The sequence below is a fragment of the Sturnus vulgaris genome, chromosome 19 (assembly GCF_052056855.1).
Source record: "Sturnus vulgaris isolate bStuVul1 chromosome 19, bStuVul1.hap1, whole genome shotgun sequence".
In the NCBI taxonomy this organism is placed as follows: Eukaryota; Metazoa; Chordata; class Aves; order Passeriformes; family Sturnidae; genus Sturnus; species Sturnus vulgaris.
This window is the reverse complement of record NC_142261.1, coordinates 3,623,162-3,646,481: the sequence shown is the minus strand read 5'-3', so window position 1 is coordinate 3,646,481 and position 23,320 is coordinate 3,623,162. Positions and strand designations below refer to the sequence as shown.

General features: G+C 50.9%; 1 protein-coding gene and 1 long non-coding RNA gene across 2 annotated transcripts; one reads left to right on the top strand and one right to left on the bottom strand.

Moving 5' to 3' along the window:
* The first annotated feature begins 19 nt into the window (after positions 1–19).
* On the top strand, positions 20–14,018 carry BRAP (BRCA1 associated protein). The gene is made up of 12 exons (XM_014874899.2): positions 20–176; positions 325–483; positions 1,021–1,222; positions 1,933–2,122; positions 3,475–3,588; positions 4,012–4,160; positions 6,027–6,102; positions 6,605–6,743; positions 7,093–7,202; positions 8,746–8,835; positions 10,608–10,711; positions 11,758–14,018. The coding sequence occupies exons 1-12, from the start codon at positions 95–97 to the stop codon at positions 12,116–12,118; spliced, it is 1,776 nt and encodes a 591-aa protein (XP_014730385.2). The 5' UTR covers positions 20–94; the 3' UTR covers positions 12,119–14,018.
* On the bottom strand, positions 11,766–23,131 carry LOC148221627 (uncharacterized). The gene is made up of 3 exons (XR_015807689.1): positions 21,728–23,131; positions 20,385–20,541; positions 11,766–19,452 (listed from the first exon to the last, which is right to left on the bottom strand). It is a non-coding gene; the product is annotated as an uncharacterized LOC148221627 (long non-coding RNA).
* Positions 23,132–23,320: the final 189 nt, after the last annotated feature.

Genomic DNA, 23,320 nt, shown 5'->3' with positions numbered 1-23,320 from the left:
CCGCGCCGTGACGTCACGGGGTCAGAGGGGAAAGGTGCGGGAGGCGGAAGCGGCGCCGGTCCCGGTCCCGGTCGGCGGCGGCCCCGCGGAGCCCATGAGCGTGTCCCTGGTCGTGATCCGGCTGGAGCTGGCCGGGACCTCCCCGCTGCCCGCGGGCTTCGCCTACAGCGCGGCCGGTGAGTTCCCTCCGCCGGGGGCACGGGCGGGGCAGCGCGGCCGGGCCCGCTCCGCACCGCGCAGCTGCCGGCGGGAGCCGTCCCGGTGCTGCCGGTCCCGCGGCTCCGCGCCCGGCGCCCCGTCGCAACGCCTGCTTTGTCCCCGCAGCTCCGGACATGGCAGCGGAGAGCACCGGCGCGGCCCCCGCCGCCGTGCCCGCCTGCCTGGAGGGGAAGGGCCCCGGGGAGCGGGCGGCCATCCTGCACCAGCACCTGGGCCGCAGGGAGATGACCGACGTGATCATCGAGACCATCCAGCCGCGGGCAGGTACCGGCCGGGGGCGGTTTGGGGTCGCCGGTGGCGGCCCCGTGGTGGGGACAGTGTCCCGGTGCTGTCACCGGCCAGGCAGGGTGAGGGGCCCGGGTGTTGCGGGGTTTGCGGGTCCGGAGTCAGCCCCGCAGTTTGGAAAACGAGCAGAGAAGTTCAGGAATGGGCGCTGGGATGCGGGAGGCAGAGCTGCTTATTCCTGGTGACTTCCCACTGACTTCAGCTCCATCCGCAGCTTCCTCCCGAGGGACAGCCCTGATCTCCGGGAACAGGGACAGGGCCAGGGAATGGCTGGAGCTGTGTCAGGGGGGTTTAGGCTGCATCTCAGGAGAAGGTTCTTCCCCAGAGGGTGCTGGGCACTGCCCAGGCTCCCCAGGGAATGGTCGAGGCTGCCAGAGCTCCAGGAGAGTTTGGACACCGCTCCCAGGGATGCCCAGGGTGGGACTGTTGGGGTGTCTGTGCAGGACCAGGAGCTGCACTGGGTGATCGTTGTGGTCCCTTCCCCTCAGTAATAGGGAAAATTTGCCTTTGTAAAAGATGAAGCAAAAGCTGCCATGGAAGGAGGGAAATCCTCAGAGGCTGCATCAGCTGAAGACAAAACTAAACAGGAAGATCAAAGCAAGGAGTGTGAGGCTGCTCCAGACTCGCCTTCCAAACAGCTCCCAGATCAGATTTCCTTCTTCAGTGGGAACCCCTCAGTTGAAATCGTTCATGGGATTATGCACCTGTACAAAACAAAGTAAGAATTCCTGATTAATGGTAGCTCAGGTGGGAATGGGAGGGTGAGTTGGTCACCTTGGGGCTGTGGCTGCTGAGTGAGGACAAACAGGAAGGGTGACTCGCTGCTGGGAATGCAGAGGGTGACTGGTGTTAATGGTGGAGCTTGGGGCTCTTCCAGCTGTGGGTGGCACCTGTAACAGCTGTGTGTGACACTGGGGGTGTTGAGGGCTTGTGAGAGTGTAAGACAAACACAGATTTTAAAAAAAAAGACATTTGAAAGCAGCTTTCCAAAGGATCCCACAATTAAATTGTGATCTCTGGTGACAGGCCTAGGGAGCTGTGTGAGGCAGGAGGTCTCATCTTGTATTCCAGGGGTTACAATTCCACATCACTCCCCTATAATTGTGTGAGAACTCCCATTTCAGGTCTTCCTGAAAGCCCCAGGAGCCACCCAATGTGCATTGGGAATAGTAACAAACATTGCTCAGTTCTAGGAGTGGTGCTGAACATCTGGGACTTGCCAACTTCAGCTGTTTTTATAAAAAAACAATTGTCAAACTATTCCTGGCAACCCCATTGTTCTTAGAGCTGCCCAGGTTAATCCTTGGCTCACCACAGCTCCTTTCTCCTCCTCCCCGATGACAAAAGGGGGATAAAGTTTGACAGCAGAGTTGCTGTGACTGTGTGTTTGGAGCTGTGTGTCCAGCTGTGTCCCTGCTGTGTCCCCAGCAAGATGACATCCCTGAAGGAGGACGTGCGGCGCAGTGCCATGCTCTGCATCCTCACTGTCCCTGCCACCATGACCAGCCACGACCTCATGAAGTTTGTGGCCTCCTTTTACGAAGTGATCGAGCACATGAAGATCATCAGAGACTCCACCCCAAACCAGTACATGGTGCTCATCAAGTTCAGCTCCCAGGTAAGATGCTTCCAGCATTCCTTGGCTGCAGGAATGTCACACAAAGTCACTGCTCAGGAGGCTTCACCTGAGCCACGGTTGCACTTACCTGTGGAGATTCAGCCCTGTCCTCCTTCCCAGAGAATTCCCAGGACTGCTGAGGTTGGTCCCACATCTGGAAGCAGTGGATGCCATGTTCTGGCTGTCCTTCTGGCAGGATGCTTTTCAAAGATTAGTCCATTTATAGAGTTCTCTGCTATCTCTCAGCTTGTTCAGAGCCCTGTGCACCCAGCCAGGGGAGCTCCCTTTGTTTTAAGAAAGACTTTTCCTGCTTTTCTGAGGAGCTGGGTGGTCTCACAGCTGCTGCCAGTGTGGAGAGGACAGAGCCCCCAGTCTGAGAGCCTGGGGGTGAATTAATACTCAGATAACACAGTTTGCTCCTTCAGGCCCCTTGGACTGGGCAGCTTTAAATTCCCCCCTCAGATTCTTGTGTGGACCCTTTCACTTGGACATTCTCTTCTCCCAGCTGTACATGATTTATTTTGGGGTTCAGGGAGAGGTTTCCTCCAGCTGTGAATTCTGTCTGAGAGATTTCCCCAAGCCCTTTGTGCAGATGGAGGATTTGTCTGAGTTTTGTGCTAATTGCAGTAGTGGCAAAGATGATTTTATATCTCCCGTTGCATTAAATTACTCAGGCAGATATTTAGTGCTAAACAGCCTTGCAGCAAATCCCTAAACTTTTGCTCAATTCACCCTGAAATTCCTGTTTCTCAGGCAATTCCCTGAAGCTCTGTTGGCCCCTAATGGCTGTAGCTGCAGGTAGCAAATCAAATCTCCAGGTTCTCTATGCTCCTGCCTGGAATCCCCAGGAGAATGAGAACATGGAATTCAGCTGATTGCCTCAGTGCAGTGTGGTGCTTGGGGAGCTCCTGAGGGAAGAGGGATGATGGATTTGGCAAGGTTTGTCTCTTTTGCCCTGGAAGGTGCCTGGGCTGTGAGTGGTGAATGGATTCTCTCCCACAGTTAAACTGTTGCTCCTGTCCCTGACACCAACTCACAACGTGGCCCTCTTACATTTTTGTAGAGACCAAATTTGCTTTGCAAATGCACTGAAATTGCCAACAAAGGGTAAAACAGGTGCTGAAGGGAAATCCCCAATTCCTGCTGAATGCTCCAATGTCAGCGTGGTGTCACTGCCCTGAACTTCCCTTGTGGTGATGCCGAACCAAAATGCAGTGCCTGGAGCTGCCTGGAACCCCTCCTCTGGTGTTCCAGGGCAGAAGGGAGGATATGGGAGCTGTCTCCTCCTCTCCCTTGGTTGGATCAGCTGGGATTTCTCTGGTTTTAACCAATTTCCCCTGCTCTGTGCCCAGGCTGATGCAGACAGTTTCTACATGGCCTGCAATGGCCGGCAGTTCAACTCCATCGAGGAGGACGTTTGCCAGCTCGTGTATGTGGAAAGGGCTGAAGTCTTCAAGTCAGAAGATGTAAGTTTGGTTTGTTTTTTTTTCCCTGCACTTCAGAAGGTTTTAAAAGGATTATTTAGAGAATAAGCAGCAAAAATACCTTAATACATAATCCCCAACTCTTATTTCCCATTCCAATGGTCCTTGGAAGAGTTTGTATGGTGATTCCATGGACTTTGTGCCTCATCTGTGACTTGGGGTTGTAATTTAGGGAATCCACAGAGCACAGTGGGGCTGGTTGGAGGTGCAGCCCCTTCACTGAGCTCTGCCTGTGGCCCTTTGAATATTGGGGATCACTTTCTAATCTTTGCAATGAATTCCCAACCACTGTGCAGCCTCCCAGCGTTCCTGTGTTGTGGTTTTGAACCCTGGTGCCAGCAAGTTGGAGTTAATTGCTGGTGATGGGAAGGTGCTGAGCAGTTTCTCTCTGCTTGGTGCTTGCAGGGGGCCAGCCTGCCTGTGATGGACCTGACAGAGCTGCCCAAATGCACCGTGTGCCTGGAGAGGATGGACGAGTCTGTGAACGGGATCCTGACCACGCTGTGCAACCACAGCTTCCACAGCCAGTGCCTGCAGCGCTGGGAGGACACCACGTGAGAGCCTGGCCTTTATTTCCACCTCTGAGGCCCTGCTTGGAGTGCTGGGGGTTGTGCTGACAAAGCTCTGCTCGTCACTGTGGGGGCAGGAATTACTGCAAGTGCTAATGCTCAGTTTTTCCCATTAAGGGGCTCCCAGAGAGAAATCTCCCCGCCAAAAGTAATTGAACAATGATTCCCAGGGGCCTCGCTGCTGAGGCAGGGAGGGGGTTGGAGAGGAATGCTGATTATTTCAAAATACTCCAGGAGAAAAGTGCTGGGCTAAACAGGCCTGGCTGCACACACAGCCCTGCTCCACTCAGCCTTGGCAGCTCGGCCAGGCCCTTCCTTGGCATTGCAGGTGGATTCTGCTCCTGCCTGGGGCTGAGGGGCTTTGTGGGGAACCCTGCAGCCTTCTCTCCTTCCTGGATGCTGGGAGGGGAGGAAGAGGAGGTGTGCAGGGGCACACTGGGAAGGGGAAGGCAGGGGAAGAAGGGACGATGACAAGATGGCTCAGTAGATCAGGCAGGGGAGCTCCTGCTGTTCCAGGTGAGTGGTGGGAAGTCACGTCCTCCATGGCACTGGGCACGCTGGGGGTTGGACCTGTGTTTATCCCTAAAGCATCAGTTCTTGCTGCCACTGACCCTTTCCTCTTGGTGCTCCCCACTTCCCAAATCCCTGTGGAGGGGGATTTTGGTGTGCCTGGAGCCCCCAAGTGCTGCTGTCAGCCAGGGGTGTTTGCCATTCCTTTGGACACTTTGCTGGTTTGCTGCACCTCAGGCAGGCACAGACACTGCAGCAGGAGGCTGCACATCCTCCCTGTGCCTGCTCCATCCTTGCAATCCCAGTTCCTGGATTCTCTGATGGAATGTGAGGATGATTGTAGCTCTCTGTGATCTATCACTCCTAAGCCAGAGTAACAAACTCAGCTTAATCAGATTTGGAGCTGTGCAGGCTGATGGGCTGCTTTACTCCATAAATCCAGTGGAAATTTGGGGCAGTGGAGCGTAGCCAGTGCAGGAGTGAGATCCCAAATAGCCCTTAAATATGGGATATACAATTTAAGCAGAACTTATGTTCCCAGTCTAAAGAAATGACAAAGGAAAACCCCCGTTCTCCTTGCTCAGGCACTACAGAGTCTGTAGGTGCCTGAATTTGAATAGGAACTGACTGCAGCCCAGTTGTCTCTTCCCTGGAAGATTTCTGGGGCTGACCCAGCAACTAATGAAAAATACACAAGCAGTCCTGGCAGCAGGATGCAGCCTCAGTTTCCCCATTCCTGAGCTGAGCTGCTGCTGCTCCAGGGCTGGACACAGCTTCCTTCTGGTCTGGACTGTTCTGTCTTTGTGGCAGCACCAAGGGAGTTCCAAAAGAGATGAAGGATCTGAATCTTTGGTAGATCCAAAAGGGATTCCTGCTGCTGATTCTTTCAGGGTATAATTATGGGATGTTCTTCCTGGGAAAGCTGAGATTGAATCCTTCAGGTTGGAGTGGGATTGAAGCATCTCCTCAGGGTTGTTTTAAGGACTGAGGGGTGTTCGCAGAGTGTCACTTGGCTGCCCCTAGCAGTGTAATTCCAACACCCTTTCCCAGCAGTGTGTAGTTCCAATGCCCTTCCTCAGTGTGTAGCTTCTGTGTAAACCCCTTGGACTGCAGCAAAACCAGGTCCTAGCTTTGGGAGAGCTGTTCTTTGTTCTGTCACCGGCTTAAAACCAGTAACTTTGTGTGGAATGAATTTGGGTGGGGTAAATGTGAGCTGATGGATGATGCAGGGAACATCCTGCTGCACAAGGCATTTCCCTGGAGCTCTGTGGCTCTCTTTTCAATTACTGCAATGTGAAAATGTTGCTCCCTGTGTCTCATGATGTTCTTGTTGCCCTCTAGGTGCCCTGTGTGCAGGTACTGCCAGACTCCAGAGCCTGTGGAAGAGAACAAGTGTTTTGAGTGTGGAGTTCAAGAAGTAAGTAGGTGGGTGGAGGTGAGATCTGGCCTAGATCTGACTGCACAGCTGCTTGGGTTGCTTTGGGGCTTAATTCTCAGGCTGATTTTGGGCTGGTTTTACTAGCCAGTGTGGTATCAACTTTCCTTTTGAGTTGTATCAGTGCTGGGAAGGGATGTTACCTCACAGGTTTCCTGTTCTGATGAATCTCTGTGATTCTTAGAGAGATCAGTGTGACAGCCTGATGGTGTTGGTCCTCCAGAGCTTGCTGAGATCCCTCATTCCTTAGCTAAGGCCACTCTCCCATCTGGGTGGGGTTTATCCATCCCCTGCAGGGGTGTAGCTGCCTTTGATGGGCAGGCACCCCATTCTCCTTTCCTTGGCCTTGCAGCTGAGGAGGGGGAGTGAGAAAGCGAACACTGCTGGTGGCTGAGGCTGTGAGTGGAGTGGGGGTGGCTCAGGCTGTCTTGGGGTGCTGCTGCCCCCCAGAGCTGCCCCCCCAGAGCTGCCCTTTGCGTTGCAGAACCTGTGGATCTGTCTGATCTGCGGCCACATCGGCTGCGGGCGCTACGTGAGCCGCCACGCCTACAAGCACTTTGAGGAGACGCAGCACACGTACGCCATGCAGCTCACCAACCACCGCGTCTGGGACTACGCTGGGGGTGAGCTGCACGCCTTGGGACACGGGCTGAGGGAGGCACGGGTCTCTTGGCACAAGCCCTGACTTCGGGGAGCAGCCATCTCTGCTCTGATAGCAGCTTCGTGGAGCTGGAGGAGGGAGAAGGTGACTCTGTCATGAACCAGGGTGGTCCCACAGCATCCCTGGAATTTTGCCCAGGGCTGTTGTAATAAATACCCCATAAGGTGGCTGGGAAGAATCTGCTAAAGAACAAATCCGTGTGGTGTTGGCTTTATGCCTTGCTGAGGGGCAGGGTCTGGGTGGTTTAACTGTGCTCCGTGATTGGGGTTCCTCAGATCTGAGTGCCCATGGTTGGATTTTTCTCTCCCCAGACAATTATGTGCATCGGCTGGTGGCAAGCAAGACTGATGGCAAGCTGGTTCAGTATGAGTGTGAGGGGGATATGTGCCAGGAGGAGAAAATTGATGCCTTACAATTAGAGGTAAATATTTTCACTTGCTCGACTCTGTGTTGTGGAAGTTTTTTCAACCCTGCTACGACCATGGTTCAATCCCATCAGCTGAGGCAGCAGATCTGCTCCCAGCCTGGAGGGAATTGTCTCCAGGCAGGAGCAGGATGGGTTTACTGCTTTTTTTTTTTTTTTTTTCCCTCTTTTAATTTTTTTTTAAGCCTCTCCCTGGCTCTGCAGAGCCGATGCAGCGCAGTGTGAGCTGCCTGCAGTATTGTCCTGTGGTCACTGGTGATTGAAGAGGAGCTGCTTGTGCTGCTGCAAACAGGGGCACTGGAGGGAGAAGTGGGTCTGAGTCACCCCCCAGCCCCTTCCTGGTGCATCTGTGGCTTGGATTCAGAGCCAGGATCTGTGTGGAACTGTCAGTTTTGGTAGTTTAGCAGGAATCCAGAGCTGTGTGCTCACCTTGGCAAGCACAGAGAGCTGACAATCTGATGCCAGCCCTGTTCTGTTCCCTTCTCTTGAACTGATAATGGTTTATTTATTTTTTGTACCTGTTGCCCAGCTTCTCTCCTAACTAAAGGAGAGGAGCTTGAAATCCCTGCTTCACTGAGCAGCCACTGCAGCACGATTTCAGCCGCATTAGACACCAGGGTTTGTGAGGAGGAACAGCCCACAGAGACCAGGCTGGAGGAGCTCATTGCTCACATAAATATTTGGTTGCTTTTCAGTGAATTTTCTGAATAACACTTAGAAGCTAAACCCACTAATTTTAACTCTTTTTTTTTTTTTTTTTTTTTCTGTGAGGTGATTACTTACAGCATGTAAGATCTCTCTTATGAGATTGGAAGATTCAAGAGAGAATGAATTTGGCAGAGTGTTTTGGCACTCGGAAATTACTGAGAGTGATCAAGGCTCTGTGCATGTTTAATTCTCTAGTGAATGCCTAATTTGATGCTTATTAGCCTGATGAAAAGGAGTAATCACCTTTTTCAACCTTCTCATGACTCATTTGCAGAACCAAAAGGGAGAAGATGGGATGTAGGGCATAGAGCCTTGTTCAGATACCAACATGACATTGGAATGGGCCATACATGTTGGAGAAGAGTAATTTGGAATGGTTACAGAGAGCTGAGGGTGCTTTCCCAGAAATCTCCTTATAGGAAAGCTGGATATGTGCATTGATCCTTCTGCCTTGGAGTTTGGGTTGTGGATGGGAACTCTTCCCCTCAGCCTTTGGGATCTCAGACTCTCAGGACAGGGATGGATGATGCTTCATTTTCTTGTAGACATTTATTGCTATTCCCATGAACAATCTGTCTCCTCCTTAAACAGTTCTTGGCTTGATTGTTTCACTTGATCCTTGTTGGGCTCTGAAGGCTTTCCTTAATTTAAAATACCCCAAAATTATTTGATTGGGAAATCAAACTGGTGAAAGCCATCAGCTGGATCTACAGCTGGGCTGTGTGTCCAGAAGCTCCTGATTTCATCTGGTCAAATTGACTTGTGGATTGGAACCTTAGGGCTCCTTAACCAGCAGGGCCACCCTGAGTGCTCTGTGTCTCTGTGTTTGTAGTATTCCTATTTGCTGACGAGCCAGCTGGAATCCCAACGGATCTATTGGGAAAACAAGATTGTCAGGATCGAGAAGGACACAGCTGAGGAGGTGAGCTCTGCCCTGGGCCTGTGGGAAGGGTCCTGGCCCTGTAAAATGGGAGAAGAAGGAGCTGCTGGATCTCTGGCTGAGCCTGGGCACAGCCTCCTCCATTCCCAGCTGGGAAAATTGGCTCTGAGATGGATCTGTCCCTTATCTGGCTGCTCCCAGGGAGCAATTTGCTGCTCAGTGGTGCAGAAGCAGGTAGATTGCCACAGAGATTGCAGCTTGATTTAAATGTGCTGCTGGGGAAATGCAGCAGTGGTGGAAGGCAGCTCGTGGTGCTGCAGGATCCTGGAGCCATCCGTCTCTCCGACACGGATCTCCAGGGAATCTTGGTGGAGCAGAGACAATATGACTTTAATTTGCTCGGCTGCAGAAGGTGGAACTGTCTCTCTGCTCCAAATGCATATTGATTTGCCCTTTCTTTTTGATCCCCTCTCTCTCCTCATCACCCTTTGGGAAAAGTTCAGAGTCTCCTCCTATAAAGCATCCTGCAGGCAGGACTGCTTCAAAATGTCACCAGGAAAAATCCAGGGAGGATATTCTTCTGCTTTTTCACTCTATGTAGATCCTTTCAACTGGGTTTAAAGTGAGTCGGGATTTAGAATTAAGTCCTTAACTTTCTTCAGGACTTCTAATTAACCATTTAAGTGTCTGCAGTTAAGTAAAAATAGAAATTGTGACTCTTGAAATAGTGGTCATTGACCTTGTCCTAAAGAACAGTCCCAGGAATCTTAAGGAGAGCCTTATGAAAGGAAAATATTATCAAAAATCATCTTGCAAGTGGCCAGGAGATATACAATCCTCAAAGCAACTTGAAAATGAAACCACTCTGATCCCTGCTCCAAACGTGGTTTCATGTTTAAAGATCCCAATAATTTTATCCATGGCACTTATTCCACATAAGTCTTGTCTGGATCGGTGCCACCATGCAGTCTGTTCCATTATCAGTGCTCAGGCTACTTCCCCAAATTACCCATCAGCTGCACAAACATTCCTTGATTAGGACTGGAAGCTTTCAAACCTGCTCTGCTTCCATGTCTGCTGACACTGACATTTGTCCAGACTGCTCCTCCAGGAAAGGATTTACCATTAAATTCCTGCCCCACTGCATGTGAGCACACTGGAGGCACCAACAGAAGGGAAACAAGAATTCCTGACTCTAAATTTCCTCTAAGTCTCATGCTGGAGGTTGGACACCTGGAGAAGGAGAGCTTGGCTTTGTCCAGGAGCAGCAGCTGGAATGGGGCAGCAGAGGGAGGAGGAAGGCCATGGCCAGGGGATGTTTGTGTTTGTGTGAGGGAGATATTGGTGTCACTGGGTCAGTGCCTTATGACAGCACTGCTGAGTCAGCCCCTGTTCATCTTCACACTCAGTTCTCTGAGGCTTAGTTTAAAATGAGCAAAAACCCAGCCTTGTAATGCCTTGAGGTGGAAATCTGAGTTTGCTGATGGATCCAGAAGCACAAGAGTGGCCAAAGGAATGCTGGATGCAGGCAGGAAGAAGTTAAGGAGCTGCTGCAGCTTTTGGCAGTGCCTGGCACGGATCTGCAGCCAGAGTTGCTGTTCTGTGGGAGCAGCTTCCACGGCAACGTGGCTCCTTGTCTGGGATCCGAGGGGAACACGGGGGGTCCTCACCACCACAAAGCCTTGGCTCCAAGCTTTCCTTACCTGGGAGAGGAACTGGTCAAAGTCTAGGAACAGCTCTGGAAAACCGAGTGTCCTGATGAAAGGGCAGTGGACTTTGAGCTGTTGGAAATGCCCCTGTGTTTGTTTTTACAGATTAACAACATGAAGACCAAATTTAAAGAGACCATTGAGAAGTGTGACAGTCTGGAACAGCGGCTCAATGACTTGCTCAAAGAAAAGCAGTCAGTGGAGAGGAAGTGGGTACCACTGCCAGGTTTAGTTCCATGCAGCCATTAAAACACCGTGCACTGACATCCAAAAAGAAAAAAAAAAACCAACAAAAAAACCTCTGCTATTCCTGGGCAATTTTGAGCTGTTTGAGCTGCATTACTGAGAACATGGCTTGCTTTAAAAAAAGCTCTGATTTCTGTAGGTGTTCACAAATGGGAAGTGTCTGAGTGAGCACAGCTTTGGGGCCCTGAGCTCCCTTTCCACGCTCTGCATGTTTAGCATTCAGGGATCCTTCCTCTCCCTGCTCCCAGGGAGATGCCAGCCTGTTCTGCCCTTGGTGGGTGCATCCAAAGGGATGAAAGGCAGCTCAGCAGAGGCATCACCCAGCACAGAGGAAAACACAGATCTTGGGAAGTGCCTGGAGGAAAGATGTCAAGCCTGGGAATTGCAGATCCATGTGCTCCCTGGGTGGGATTGTGTCCCCTCTTCCTCCCAGCCCAGGGCCTGTCCAGCAGTCCTGGCTGGAGCAGGGAGCACAGGCACTGAGCTGCATGCTGCTCACCTTCCTGAGTGGGAAACAGACACAGGAGGGTGCCAGCAAACTGCCAGGGCAAAAGTAGAGTTGTTGGGAGCAGGAAGCCCTGTCTGTGAATCACAGGGCTGATACTCTTGTGGGAGCATCTTCCTTCCCAGTGAAGTGATATTTTGAGGCTCTTAGAATGTGGCAGGAAGCCCCTGCCTGCCCTCAGCTCTCTCGGGGTTCCTTGCAATTCCTGTGCCCTTTTTGGCACCCATTCCAAAAGCTGCAGGTGTGTGTCCAAGGTCAGTCCCATCTCCCAGGCACACCCTGCCTGTTGCCTGTGCTGTTGTCATTTGACCTGAGATGGAATTGCCTGACCTGAGGGGAGTTTCAGAGTCTTCTTCTATTGCCTCCCCTTGCCCATCTTTGCTGGAAAATCAAATTCCAGGTGGTGTTGGTGGGCTGGGGGTCAGTTATCCAGTGAAAAGGCTGAGGTGGTGTTTGGTCTGGGTGGACAGTGCTGCTCTCCTGACTCGTGCTTCTCTCTGCAAGGTGTTCCCAGCTCAACAACAAAGTGGCAAAACTCTCCAACGAGCTGAAAGAGGAGCAGGAACTGAACAAATGCTTGCGAGCAAACCAGGCCTTGCTGCAGAACAAACTGAAGGAGGAGGAGAGGGTGTTAAAGGAAACCTGTGAGCAGAAGGACCTGCAGATCTCTGAGATTCAGGAGCAGCTGAGGGATGTCATGTTCTACCTGGAGACACAACAGAAAATCAACCACCTCCCAGCTGAAACCCGCCAGGAGATTCAGGAAGGACAGATCAACATTGCAGTGGCATCTTCTGCCAGCTCCTCCACGGCAGGCACAGGCAAACCTTCCTCCAGGAGAGGCCGTGGCAAGAGAGGGAAATGAGAACAGGAATTCTCTGCTCCCACCCTGGAACTGGCCGTGCCAGCAGCAGGCCAGGCTCACCTCGGGACTTGGGCTGGGAACGCCCAGCTCACTAAAGCTCAGCTAGAAATTGTCTCCAGAGCTGCTCATAAAACTGGCTGCCAGTCAGTGGAGGTGTCTGTGGTATTTAAAAGCATTTCACTGCACTATTTAGCTGTTTTTAGGCAGATCTCGGTGACCATTTTGCCTTCCCTCCTTTTCAGAGCCCCTCCTGTCATGCATTTGACTTTCTTGGAGAGTGTTTTGGGGTGGGGAGTGTGTGTCCATGTCCAACATCCCATTCCCTGCAGGGATGCTGTAGAGTAGGCTCAGCCCAGTGTGTAAGGCTTCTCCAGTTCTTCTCCTGGATTAAAAGTATTCTCAATTAAGAAGTTATTTAATAAACAGTGTAAATTAGGTTATATACATCTCCTTTTTGTATGTGCAGTCCTGACACTGCAGAACTGCCTGTGCAGGAGTAGAACTGTAGTTTGGAAAGAAAAAGGAGTGAGGTGTGGAAAATAAACCATTTTAGTGGTGTAAGAAATCAGGCAAGTCCTAAAGGCCAATGGTCTGGGAATTTAAAGGCTTTAAGGGACTTTGCTCTGATCTCTCTTCAGTTCAAAGGTGGCCTTTGAGAGGCCAGTGCTTGCTGTGCTGCCTGTGGGCAGAAAGGGTGGAAGTTTTGTGTTCTGGATGCTGTTTAATGTGGTTATTTTATAGGTATTTCTACAAATTCAGTAGAGTCATCTGTGAGTTGGGGAACACATTCCCAGCATTCCGGTGCTCCTGGAGCAGGGTGTGTGTGTCCCCTGCCTGAGCTGCACTGGGAGTGTTGGTGAAAGCTCCAGAGCTTCTCTCCTCAGAGCCAGGTGAGGAGAGGGACAAGCACAGCCTTTGCCAAACTCTTCCCACGTTCCTGGAGCTGCTGCAGAGCTGGAGGAGCTGCTCCTCCACCAGATCCTCAGCAGGAGCTGCAGCTCTTGGTTCCAGCTCCTGTGCTCACCAAAATGTGGCACTATCCACAACCTCAGCTAGCAAAGCTCCTGTGTGACTTGCCCCCAAAGAGACACAGGTCCTGGAAGGGAATTTTGTGCACAAATCTGCTTTGATTTGGGTTTTTTGTTGGTTTTCACTTAGAATCTAAGACTTGATGCTCTGGGTTGGGAAGCTTTCCCCTGGAGAAGCGACTGTCCTGGTTGCTGTTGTGCTCAGAATCAGAGCATTTAAAGGTTGATCTTTTGTTAAAAACGGCAGGGGAGTCTCCTGTTGTCTTTCCAGGCCACAGGACGATCCTGGTCCTTTTTGGAACAATCATGACCTTAGTTTGGAACACTGAAACAGCTCTGGCTGAGCAGGTCCAGCCTGGAACACAGGCATGAAACAGCCAGTCCTTTATTGCTAGAAGTTGTTCTTTTTTTGGCCCACTGAAAGGGACAAGTCCCAGTCCCTGGAATGACCCCGGGAAGGTGGGTGGTTCTCATCCTCTTCCTGCCTGCATGGACAGAGAGAGCTGAACTTCCTCACTGGAATCACAGGGCTGTTAGTGCACTCTGGGCATCCCCTGCTTGGGTTTGGAGATCTGCCCCCACCACCTGGAACTTGGACCTTTTCTGTAGCAGGAATGTACACTCACTTTTCCAGTGTGGGGATTGTACTACCAGGCCTCTGCCTTCTGTAAATGACTCTTAAGGACCTCGAGATGTACAGCACGGCTTGCTCTCCTAGAGAAACTATTTTATTTAAGATATATTTTTACACCATTAAGATCCTCTGACCTTTTGCTGAAGGCTTGCTTTGTGTAGAACACTAAAGATGCTGTACTGTATCTTGGAATTCATTTTCAAAAAATGTGATGGAAAATTAAACCAGCGTGCAGTTCTTTCTGTGTGTGTGTTCCACTGGAGGGGAGGGAGGAGGTTATTTTGGAAGTCTGATAGTTTTTAACTCAAAGGCAAAGCTGTCCAAATAAGCTCTTGGTCTTCTTTGGGCTGGGGAAGCTGGGCTCAGCTGAGCTGATAGGAGCAGATAAGGCTGGGCTTGCTCTCTCTAGGCAGCTCGTGTAGAAAAAGCAAGAATTGTAGAATGCTTTGTGTTAAATCAAATAACTCTCAGTCCTTGAGTCCCTTCAGCTTCTCCTTGAACCATCCCAGGTGAACAGAGAACCTGCAGTGTGTGTCTGGGTGCTCATTCACTGCTGTAGATCATTGAGCTCCCCCAGGCTCCCTCCCTTGGGAGACTTCCCACAAGGAAATGGGACTTAGGTGAAGGGAAAGGTCCTAGCTCAGGCTGGTCTGTGACTTTTCCTTATCCCTCATCTGGACCCACAAGTGCCTGGAAAAAGCTTTGGCACTGGGACCTCAGCCTGTGGTTAAGTTTTGACATCAGCAAGTGGAGCAGCAGGTCAGCCCTGGCTGTGACTCACTGTCCCCACAGCAGGAGGCTGCAGCAGCACTGGACAGCTGAGATTGGCTGAGCTCCTGCTGTGGTTACAACCCATGAAACAGAATTTTTTAATTTTGACATCCTGAAAGGAACACACCTTTCCCCAGTTGAACAGCCCAGGGGTTTGCTGGCTGTGCTGGGTGGTTTCTCAGGGAGCAGGACACAGCCTGCCTTGGCACTTTCCACGTGGGCTCCGTGGAGAAACAGAGAGATGTTCCTGCAGGAGCAAGAAATGAGGGACCTGCTCTCCTCAAAACACTGCTAGGACCTTCACAGGATCCTGCTGTTCCTCTGGAAAAGAGAGACTGTGCACAAGGTCTGTGCTTCTCACATAATGACAGGGACCTTTTCGTCCCTGCTTCACCTCCTGGCAGGGAGGGAGCAGGACACCAAACTGATTGTGTGAGCAGGGGCAGGATGGTGACCAGGACCCTTCGCTGTCCCCACCGCGGGGACAGCACCCAGCTGCCCAAGAGGAGGTTGGCAGGGGCTGCAGCAGAGGCTGTGGGATGGCAGTGACCAGGGAGAAGGCAGCTGGAGCAGGGTCCCAGCCAGCAGCCACACGGAGCTTGGCAGAGTCTGGAGGATGCTGCAATGATTCACTCCAGCAGCTGCTGAGCACAGGGAGAGGCGGCTCCGAGGGCTGAGAGGGAAGGCAGGGACAGAGGGCTCTGCTTCCCTGCTTGGGAGGGAAGTTTTGGGCAGCTGGGGGTGGGTGAGCTGGGGCCCAGGGCTGGACTGTCACTGCTCCATGACAGGAGTGTTGCACCTGAGCCATGGCAAAGCTGGGTTGGTGGTTTGGGGTGACACATCTGACATTGCTGTTTCTGGTTCCAGGGTCTCATTCATTTTTTGTCCCTTAGTACCAATTAATCCCCTCCATGTCACCATTCTGTAGAGGAGCCAAAGTCCTGGGTGAGGTGACATCTCTGGCTTGTGCCCAAGGAAAACTGCATGGTGCTGGACATGGAGATCCCTCCAGGCAAAGATCCACAGGTGTCCATCTGTCCCCCCACAGCCATGCCCTCCAAGGGGCTACTCTGCTGTCCCACCACCTGCTCTCAGCTCCCTTTACCTTTCCCCTGAAGAATTCCCTAAGGCTCACTGGAAAATTCCTGCCTTGATCTGCACCAACTGACTTGTCTGTTCTCGCTTGAGCTCTGAGAAATTCACATTCATTTCCTCAAAACCTCCTCCCCTCCTTTTTTTTTAACATAAATGGTCATTTTGGTCTAATGTGTGCTTTTTAAAGGCAAACTCATCCAGCTGCTCCAAAGGAGATCCCACACCAGGACAGCCAGCAGTGTTTGGGGCATGTTTTGCAGCACAGAAGGGATATCTGTGTATTCCTCCCCAGCCTGAATTCCTGCACACATTTCTCAAGGTGAGAATTGTGCTTGGGTTCACCCCAGAATCCGAGGAGCAACAGCAAAATGGGAACAGGTTTGCTGGGAAGAGGAAGCAATTGGAGATATTTGCTTTCATTCCAAATGAAAGCCCCACACCTACAGCTTCCTGCTCCTGCACCACCCCTGAGCAAACATTATTTATAGCAGCAAGAGCAGTTATAGCTTTGCCCCTTCTTGACCTGGAAGTAATTGGTTAATTGAGTTAGACAACAAACCTCAACACACTCGCATGGTTTCCTTCCACCTTCTCCCAGGGAGCTGGAGAGTCAAAATCCTTCCATCCCAAGCTGTTTAAAAACATCAAACACCTCCGGGAGAACAATGTTTACTTCCCCACCAGGAAATTGGGCCCTGTTGAGCTTTCTTCAGGGCCAACAGCTCCTCCAAAGCTGCTGCACCTGGGGGTGCTGCCTTGCTGGAGCAGGAGTAGGTGGGGCTTTTTGGGGAGGGTTTCCTGAGCTCTGCTGAGGCTGGGAAGCTGTGGAAAGCTTTGCTGCTGCTGGGACCTGAGAACTGAGCTGAACAGGAAACTGAGACTTTGGTTTTTGCAGGTTCAGTAATGTGCTGGTTTGGTGGTTGGAGAGGTTCTCTAGGTTTGTGGGTCTGAGGGCAGTGGGTGAGGATGAGCTGTGTTAAGCACGTGCTTTATTCCCAGCCTGAGATCCTGGGCTGTGCTGATTTTTCCTGGAGACAGACTGCAATGAGCTGGTTTCTCTGCCTGTTTTCTGTGTCCCTGTGTAGTGGCAATGGCCTTGGAGGACAGTGTCAATGTGGGACATACCTTGGTCTCCTGGATGCAAAGATGATGGTTTTGGCAACAACTTACAGGCCTCTGTCTCACATTCTCCCCTTCCCTCGTTTATGGGTTATTTTTGGTTATTATGGTTATGGTGATATTTATCAGTCTCCACTGATGTGGGACATTCTTTGGGGACAAAGAGCCTCTTGCCATGTACAGCAGAGGAATTTAAGCAGGTGAAGGAAACCCACCTGCTTCTCTTGGGGTGCTGGGAGACACCCACTTACAGGTGTGAGTAAGGTTCCAAAGCAGCTTCATGATCTGTGTGTCAGAGTTCTGTAAAACTAAACCAAACCCACAATAAATCATTTCAGCATCTGCACCAGGACTAGATCTCCCAGAACAATTCCTCTGCACCACTGGGAATCTTAGCCCAGGCAGAATTAACTTAGGCTGCAGAAACTCCTGGTGCTGTTGGCTGGAATCCATGGTCTGTATGGAGTCCCAGTTGGAAAATCTTCTGTGAGGGCTGGAGGAGCTGAGCAGGAGATGTGGCCAAGCAAGATGGGTGAGCTGGAGTTATCCACAGGAGACAGGGATGCTGCTGCAGCTGGAGGCCCTGTGCTGATGGAGGGGAAGCCCAATGGTCTTGTCCAAGCACAATTGTGCCAAGAGTTTCCCTCTGCAAATGCAGGGGTTGCACAAGGAGCAAAGAGGACTTTTCCCAAGCAATTCTCCTTGGCAGCTTTCAAACGTGCTCTGGCTTCTGGTGAACAAGAAATCCCAGCTGGATTCTGCTTGTTCAGTGAAGGAGCACCAAGAGCCAGGTGCTGCCCTGGGATTTCGGAGCTCCAGGCCTCCAACCCTTCCTGAAAAACCCCCTCAGTTCCATCACAAGGAGCCAAACACCTTCTCCTCCTTCCAAAAAATCAATGTGGAGGAATGATCAATGGTATAAAAGCCGAGGCTTATGTGGGAATGCAGGCAGCACTCTGCAATCACAGCATTTTCCTCTGCAGTGATCGAGTCAAACTGCAGAAGCAGTTAAGAGGATTAGATATTTTTGATCATATTTGCAGCTGTGCTTGCTGTAACCGAGAGGAGAAATCCAAATGTGTCGCCTTGGGAAGTGACTGAGAGCCTGGAAGGGAGTGCTCCCTGCAGCCAGGGTGTGCTCAGACCCTGCTGCTTCCCAGAGCCACCAGGAGCTGTTGTTCCTGCAGCTGCAATTGTGGCACTTGGCTCCCTCAAAGATCCAGGCTCCAGTGGAAACCTCCCTGTGAGCCAGCCTGGATGCAGGGCTCTGAGCTGCAACGGTGGCTCCAAAATCTCAGCAGGTTGAGGTTTCCCAAGTGCCACAGCTTAAACAAGGAATGCTGTGGAAGCCCTGCCAGGTTCAGAGCCAGATGTGAGAGGGGAGATCCTTCCCTGGACATCACCAAGGATTTCTAGCACTGCAGTGCTAAGTAAGGAAAACTAATTCCACTGTACAGTTAAATTTCAGTGTCTAATTCTCACACATTCAGCACTGCTGGAGTCCAAATAAAAATACCTGACTGTTCCCTCTAAACCATCCCTGCAGAAATGCTGGGGATGCACTGCCAGCACTGCAGTAGGAAGCTCCTCCTCTGTTATTCCCAAGGGACACTTCCAACAGACCCTTGGCCCCCAGGATGGGCTGAGGAGGAGTATGGGATCCATTCATTCCTTTTTCTATTCTTAAATAAAAATGTGGCCAAGGAAGAAGACATTGCTCCTTGAGCCATGTGGTTTCTGGAAGTGCTTGGCCCTGCTCACAGAAGCTGCCTGGGCTTTCCCTTCTCCATGGATGGAGCCTCAGATGATGCCCCTGTCCAGAACAGGCAGGATGCTCCTGAAGCCAAAATCCCAGATCTGACCCCCAGGTAAGACATCCCAGAGGAGGGGAAAGTTTTACATCTCACTTCCAATTTGCCTGATGATTTTAGCACAGTGAACAGGGGAAAGAGCACCAGAGGTAACAAATTCAACCCTTTCCAAACACAGTCATGTGGTTGTCATCTGCCAAAAACATAAACCACAATCACAATCCTAAATTTGTCCTTTGAACATACCTGTGCCCGCTCTGTAGTAGTTTCCTTCTAATCCCCAGGGATTAATCCTGAAGTGCATTGAAACATCTGAGGTGAAGGGCTACAGTGGAAATTCCTTGCAGGCTGGTAATAATAACTGAAAGCTGCTCTGTGAAGCAAACCTGAGGCTGACTTGGTTTTTAATGGACATCTGTCTGTAGGGGGAAAAAATGCCATGGCAACTGGCTTTCTTGTTGGCACGGCAGCCTCAGCACAGGGCTGGGGAGAGGATGGGTATGGGAGGGTCTGTGTGGCTGTGCTGGGAAACCTGGAGGTACAGCTTGGCCAGGCTGGGAGGCAAAGGTTGTTTATGCTCTGGGAGCACCAGATCTTGAGGGATTTAACAGCTAAATCTTGGCATAACGATTGCTTTGTGTGCTGCTGCTGCTGCTCAGCAGGAGCCAGGCTGGGTTTCCCCCTCCCTTTCCTAAAAATGTGAAATCTAAAGGCGTAAAGCACCTGGTTGGTGATTTCCTGGCGCTTTGCTGGGCAGGGTTGGTGTCTCTCACTTTGCAGCTCTGTTCCAAGAATTGCTGCAGAGCCATGGCTTCATCAGATGGATCCTGGAGCTTTGCTGGGTGAGGAAGGAAATGCCCTTGTCGTGTCTAAGGCCTGTGGAAATTGAGAGAAAGGATCATTTAAGTGTTGATTATGGGTGCACAAGCTCTAGCACTTTGTGCCTCCCTCCAGAGTTCCTTGGACACCAGCGTTTCCCTTCATCTCCTGGTGGAGATGCCCAGCAGGGACATCCATCATCCATGCCCTGGCTGCACTGAGCTGCAGGGCTGAGAATTGGGAAGAAAAGGCAATAAAACTGCAAGTGCAGATCAAAAACTGCATCCGATGAGAGCTGGTCTCTGCTCAGAGCTGAGCTGTGAATTTGGGAGCTGGAGGCAATGGGAAGATCAGGGTGAGAGGGAAAGGCAGAGGTGGCAGCAGCTGTCCCACGTGGCTGGTTTGGAATTTGGGGTTTGGTTTTGCTGTGGTACCAATTCTGGTCTGGCCAGGGGCGTGTCATCAGTCAGAACCGGGGGCAGCTTTGCTGAGATAAATGGTGTCTCTCTGGGAAGCGCTGCCTGTGTGTCACAGCACCTGATTTGTTCTCTTAATATCCTTCCAATTGTTTGGAGTTCCCCGTGCTCGCAGCACTGCTCACAAAGCTTTACCCTCCCAGAGGAGGGGTGGGGATAATGGCACTGAAGAACTGAAGTCTTCAGGGAAAACACGTGTGTGGAAAAGCTCGGTTCTCTGAGCTTCTCCAGCAGCTGATTTTGCTCCAAGTAACCCCCTGTGTTTGTGCTGCTGTCCCTGTGTACCCCGGCGTGTTTTGTCTTGCTGGATGCTGCTGAGGATCACCCTGGGTAGCTCAGGGAAGGGAGCACAAGAGGAACAGCAGGTTAGATCAAGGAAATGTTACATCACACGGCACTTCCTGCTAAGTGCTGCTATTATCAGCCTCATTCATCTCCACATGCAAATACAGCCTGCACATGTAGTCACACATCTGGATGGAAATAGCAGTCCTGGAAAGGAGCAGCTCTAACCTGGATCGTGGACAGGAGAGGCAAAAGAGAACACGATTCTTTATTAGGAATTGTTTCCTTTCTTTCTTGACTAAATCCTGAATTTTTCTCCAGCTAAACCACCACATCCACTGTTGGCTGCTCTTTGTCACAATGTTACTGACATCCAAAATATCAGCTATAAACGATGGGGAAGAGCAAAAAAAAAAAAAAAGGGTGAAAAATTGATAAAACCAAGCCATCAAATAATAAATATCGGGAATGGTGGGCTATCAAAAAAACAAAAAACGCATATCCAGGAAGAAGTAAAGGGAATGTTGTACCCTAACAGCAGCAGAATCCCATTACACTGGGAATTTGGGGAGTTCACTGCAGACACAGGAAAAGCAGTGTCCCTGGAGAAGCTGGCTGCCACTGGAAACCACTCTACAGCTTCTCTGGTGGCCACTGCTGAGCTATTTTAAATGATCACTTCTATATTTACTTTTAATCTGCTTTTTTATAAAGATGCTCAACAAAGGAAAAAGGGAGGGCACAACGAAAGCCAAACAGAGCTTAACAAAACAAAGAATACATTGAAGGGGAAAACAAGTCAAACTGCAACTGCTCTTGAGTCATGACTGAGGATGTGGACACCAGCCTATTCATACCCTGCTTTCTGAGCACGTAATGTCACCCTAAAATGTGCTTTAGTGTGTTCATGTCATGTCTTAGAAACTTTCTCTGCCTGTGGAACTTGTTTCTGTATTTTTTTGACATTCTTGACTATCAAGGGCTCAATCTTTGCCCCTCCAGCCCCTTCAAACTGCTGCAGGTGCTTTAATGGTTCTTAACCTTCAGCCACAGAAATTGTCACTTACTGCTGTGAGCTGTGAACATTCCAGGCTGGAAAAGCATTGAAGTGATATCCTCTAAAAACCTCATGTTAAGTGACCTGGATGGGTTCTACTCCCTCTCTTATCAGACTTCCTTGTGTTTTTTATTCTTTATTCCTTTTCAAAGTTGCTCAAGCTTCAGGACTAACCAAAAGCTGTAGAATTTATAAACAGCACCCTAAAGAGGTTGGTTCATAGAATCATGGAATATCCTGAATTGGAAGGAACTCATAAGGATCATCCAGTCCAACTTCTGGCCCCACACAGACCCTTCCACATCTTCATAGCCTCTTTTGGACACTCTTTAACAGCCCTATATATTTATTTTTTTTTATATACTATCATATACTACAACTATTATTATTGTTATTATTACTCCTATATTGTTATATATTGTCTTATAAAAGTGCTTTTTCATGCTAGTGGGTTTTACATAAATAAAGGATTTTTCTTAGCTGCTCTTAGGGATTTATTTATCCCATCACTTACAGTAAACCAGATTCCTGCTCTTACAGTAAATGCTCCCAAAATTGGTGCCAGGGGTAACCTTTGGCTCTGCAGGTGCTGATATCTCCCCCAGAAACTCTTGGGCTCCAGAAATCCTCAGTGTCCTTCTCAGTTCCATGGCTGTGAAATAGTGAAGCATCTCGTGAGTTCACTAAAAGGTCATTAAAAAAAAGTAATTTCCTTAAATCACCTGCTCTGTTTAGAGTATTTTTAATGGAAAAATTCTTCATGCTGAGCCCATTTCGGGTAGGATCTGTCATCTAGTTTCATAAAGTGTTAACCACAAGGTTACTTGGGCCTGTGAGGTAAAACAAAACAATCAGTTTAAAAGGTGAAATGTAAGGAAAATGCTAATTTAAGAAAGCTGTTCAATATTTGTTATCTTTTTACCATTGTGTGCTGCCACCCACAACTCTTCCAACTGCATGGAAAAGCTGTTGCTTTAGGAGCAAGGTGTATAAATAATGCCTGCCTAAGAGCACTGCTCCTTTTTATTCCATTGGAATCCTGTGGGATTTCTAGAGCATTTCTATGAATAGATTAAACTCTGAGCATTTCGAGTAACCATGGCTATAAATCAATTTAGCTCTTGGTTTTCAAGTTGCATCTGCTCTTACTAATCCTGTATGTGCATTTTTTTTTCCTTTTTTTTAATAGGACAGACCAGGCTTTATTTTTGTGTATGCGTTTTGCTTTGGTGAAATTCCCACTCTGCACCAAGCAGGTTTCCACACACACCCTGGATTTCTGCAGGGAGCCTGGTGATGGTGGACAGGTAACATGGAGCGAGGGGAGAACTGGTATCTTGAGCTTAAATATTTTATCCATCAGCTCAGCGCGAATTTAAATTTCTTTACTACAAGGGGAAAGCTTGACTGCTCCAAAATCTGTAAGATGGAGGGGCACTGCAGGGGAAGCAGCCATCCTCCGGCCCCATCTTGCTTTCCCCCAGGAGCAGGGATGTGTTTGGCAGCGATGGCTCGGGATCTCTGCGGATCAGGGGCAGCGCGGCTCGGCACGGCCTGGCGTCCTCCACCGGCCTTCCGCAGCCGGCCGGGGCTCGGCCATTTTTCCTCCATTTCGTTGTCTCTCGACGCTTGGTTTCTTTTGAACGATGCGCTGCGGGCCGAGCCCGCCGCCCTCCCACCGCCGCTCGCTGGGGCCCGGGGAGGGGCGAGCGCGGCCGGGCCCCACCAGGCCGCGGCCTGCGGGCCCTGAGCGCGGGGAGCGCGGCCCGCGGGGGCCGGCGGGACCGACCCGCCCGGTGTCACCGGTGGGCACGGAGGGGGCTGAGCGGCCGAGGGGACTCCGGCGACCCTGGCGGGGCCTCACGGCCGGGCCGGGCGGGCGCTGCCGCCGTCCCGCGCCGCCGCCGCCTCACGTGTCCCCCCCTCCCTCCCCGCCCCTTCACCCGCCGCAGCACCGCCGCCGCGCCCTCCGACTTCCCGTAAAGAGTCCGCGCCGCCGCCCGCCCCGCGCCCGCCGCCTCAGCTCCGCCGCGCTCCGCCGGCACCGCGGGGGTGCCCCGAGCCCGCGGGTGTGGTCGCCGCGCCCCCCGGCCCCGCCGCTGCTCTC

Coding starts and splice junctions, on each gene's coding strand:
- BRAP (XM_014874899.2), top strand. CDS start 95: ATGAGCGTGTCCCTGGTCGTGATCCGGCTGGAGCTGGCCGGGACCTCC. Junction 177..324: donor CTTCGCCTACAGCGCGGCCG/GTGAGTTCCCTC, acceptor TTGTCCCCGCAG/CTCCGGACATGGCAGCGGAG. Junction 6,103..6,604: donor TTGAGTGTGGAGTTCAAGAA/GTAAGTAGGTGG, acceptor TTTGCGTTGCAG/AACCTGTGGATCTGTCTGAT.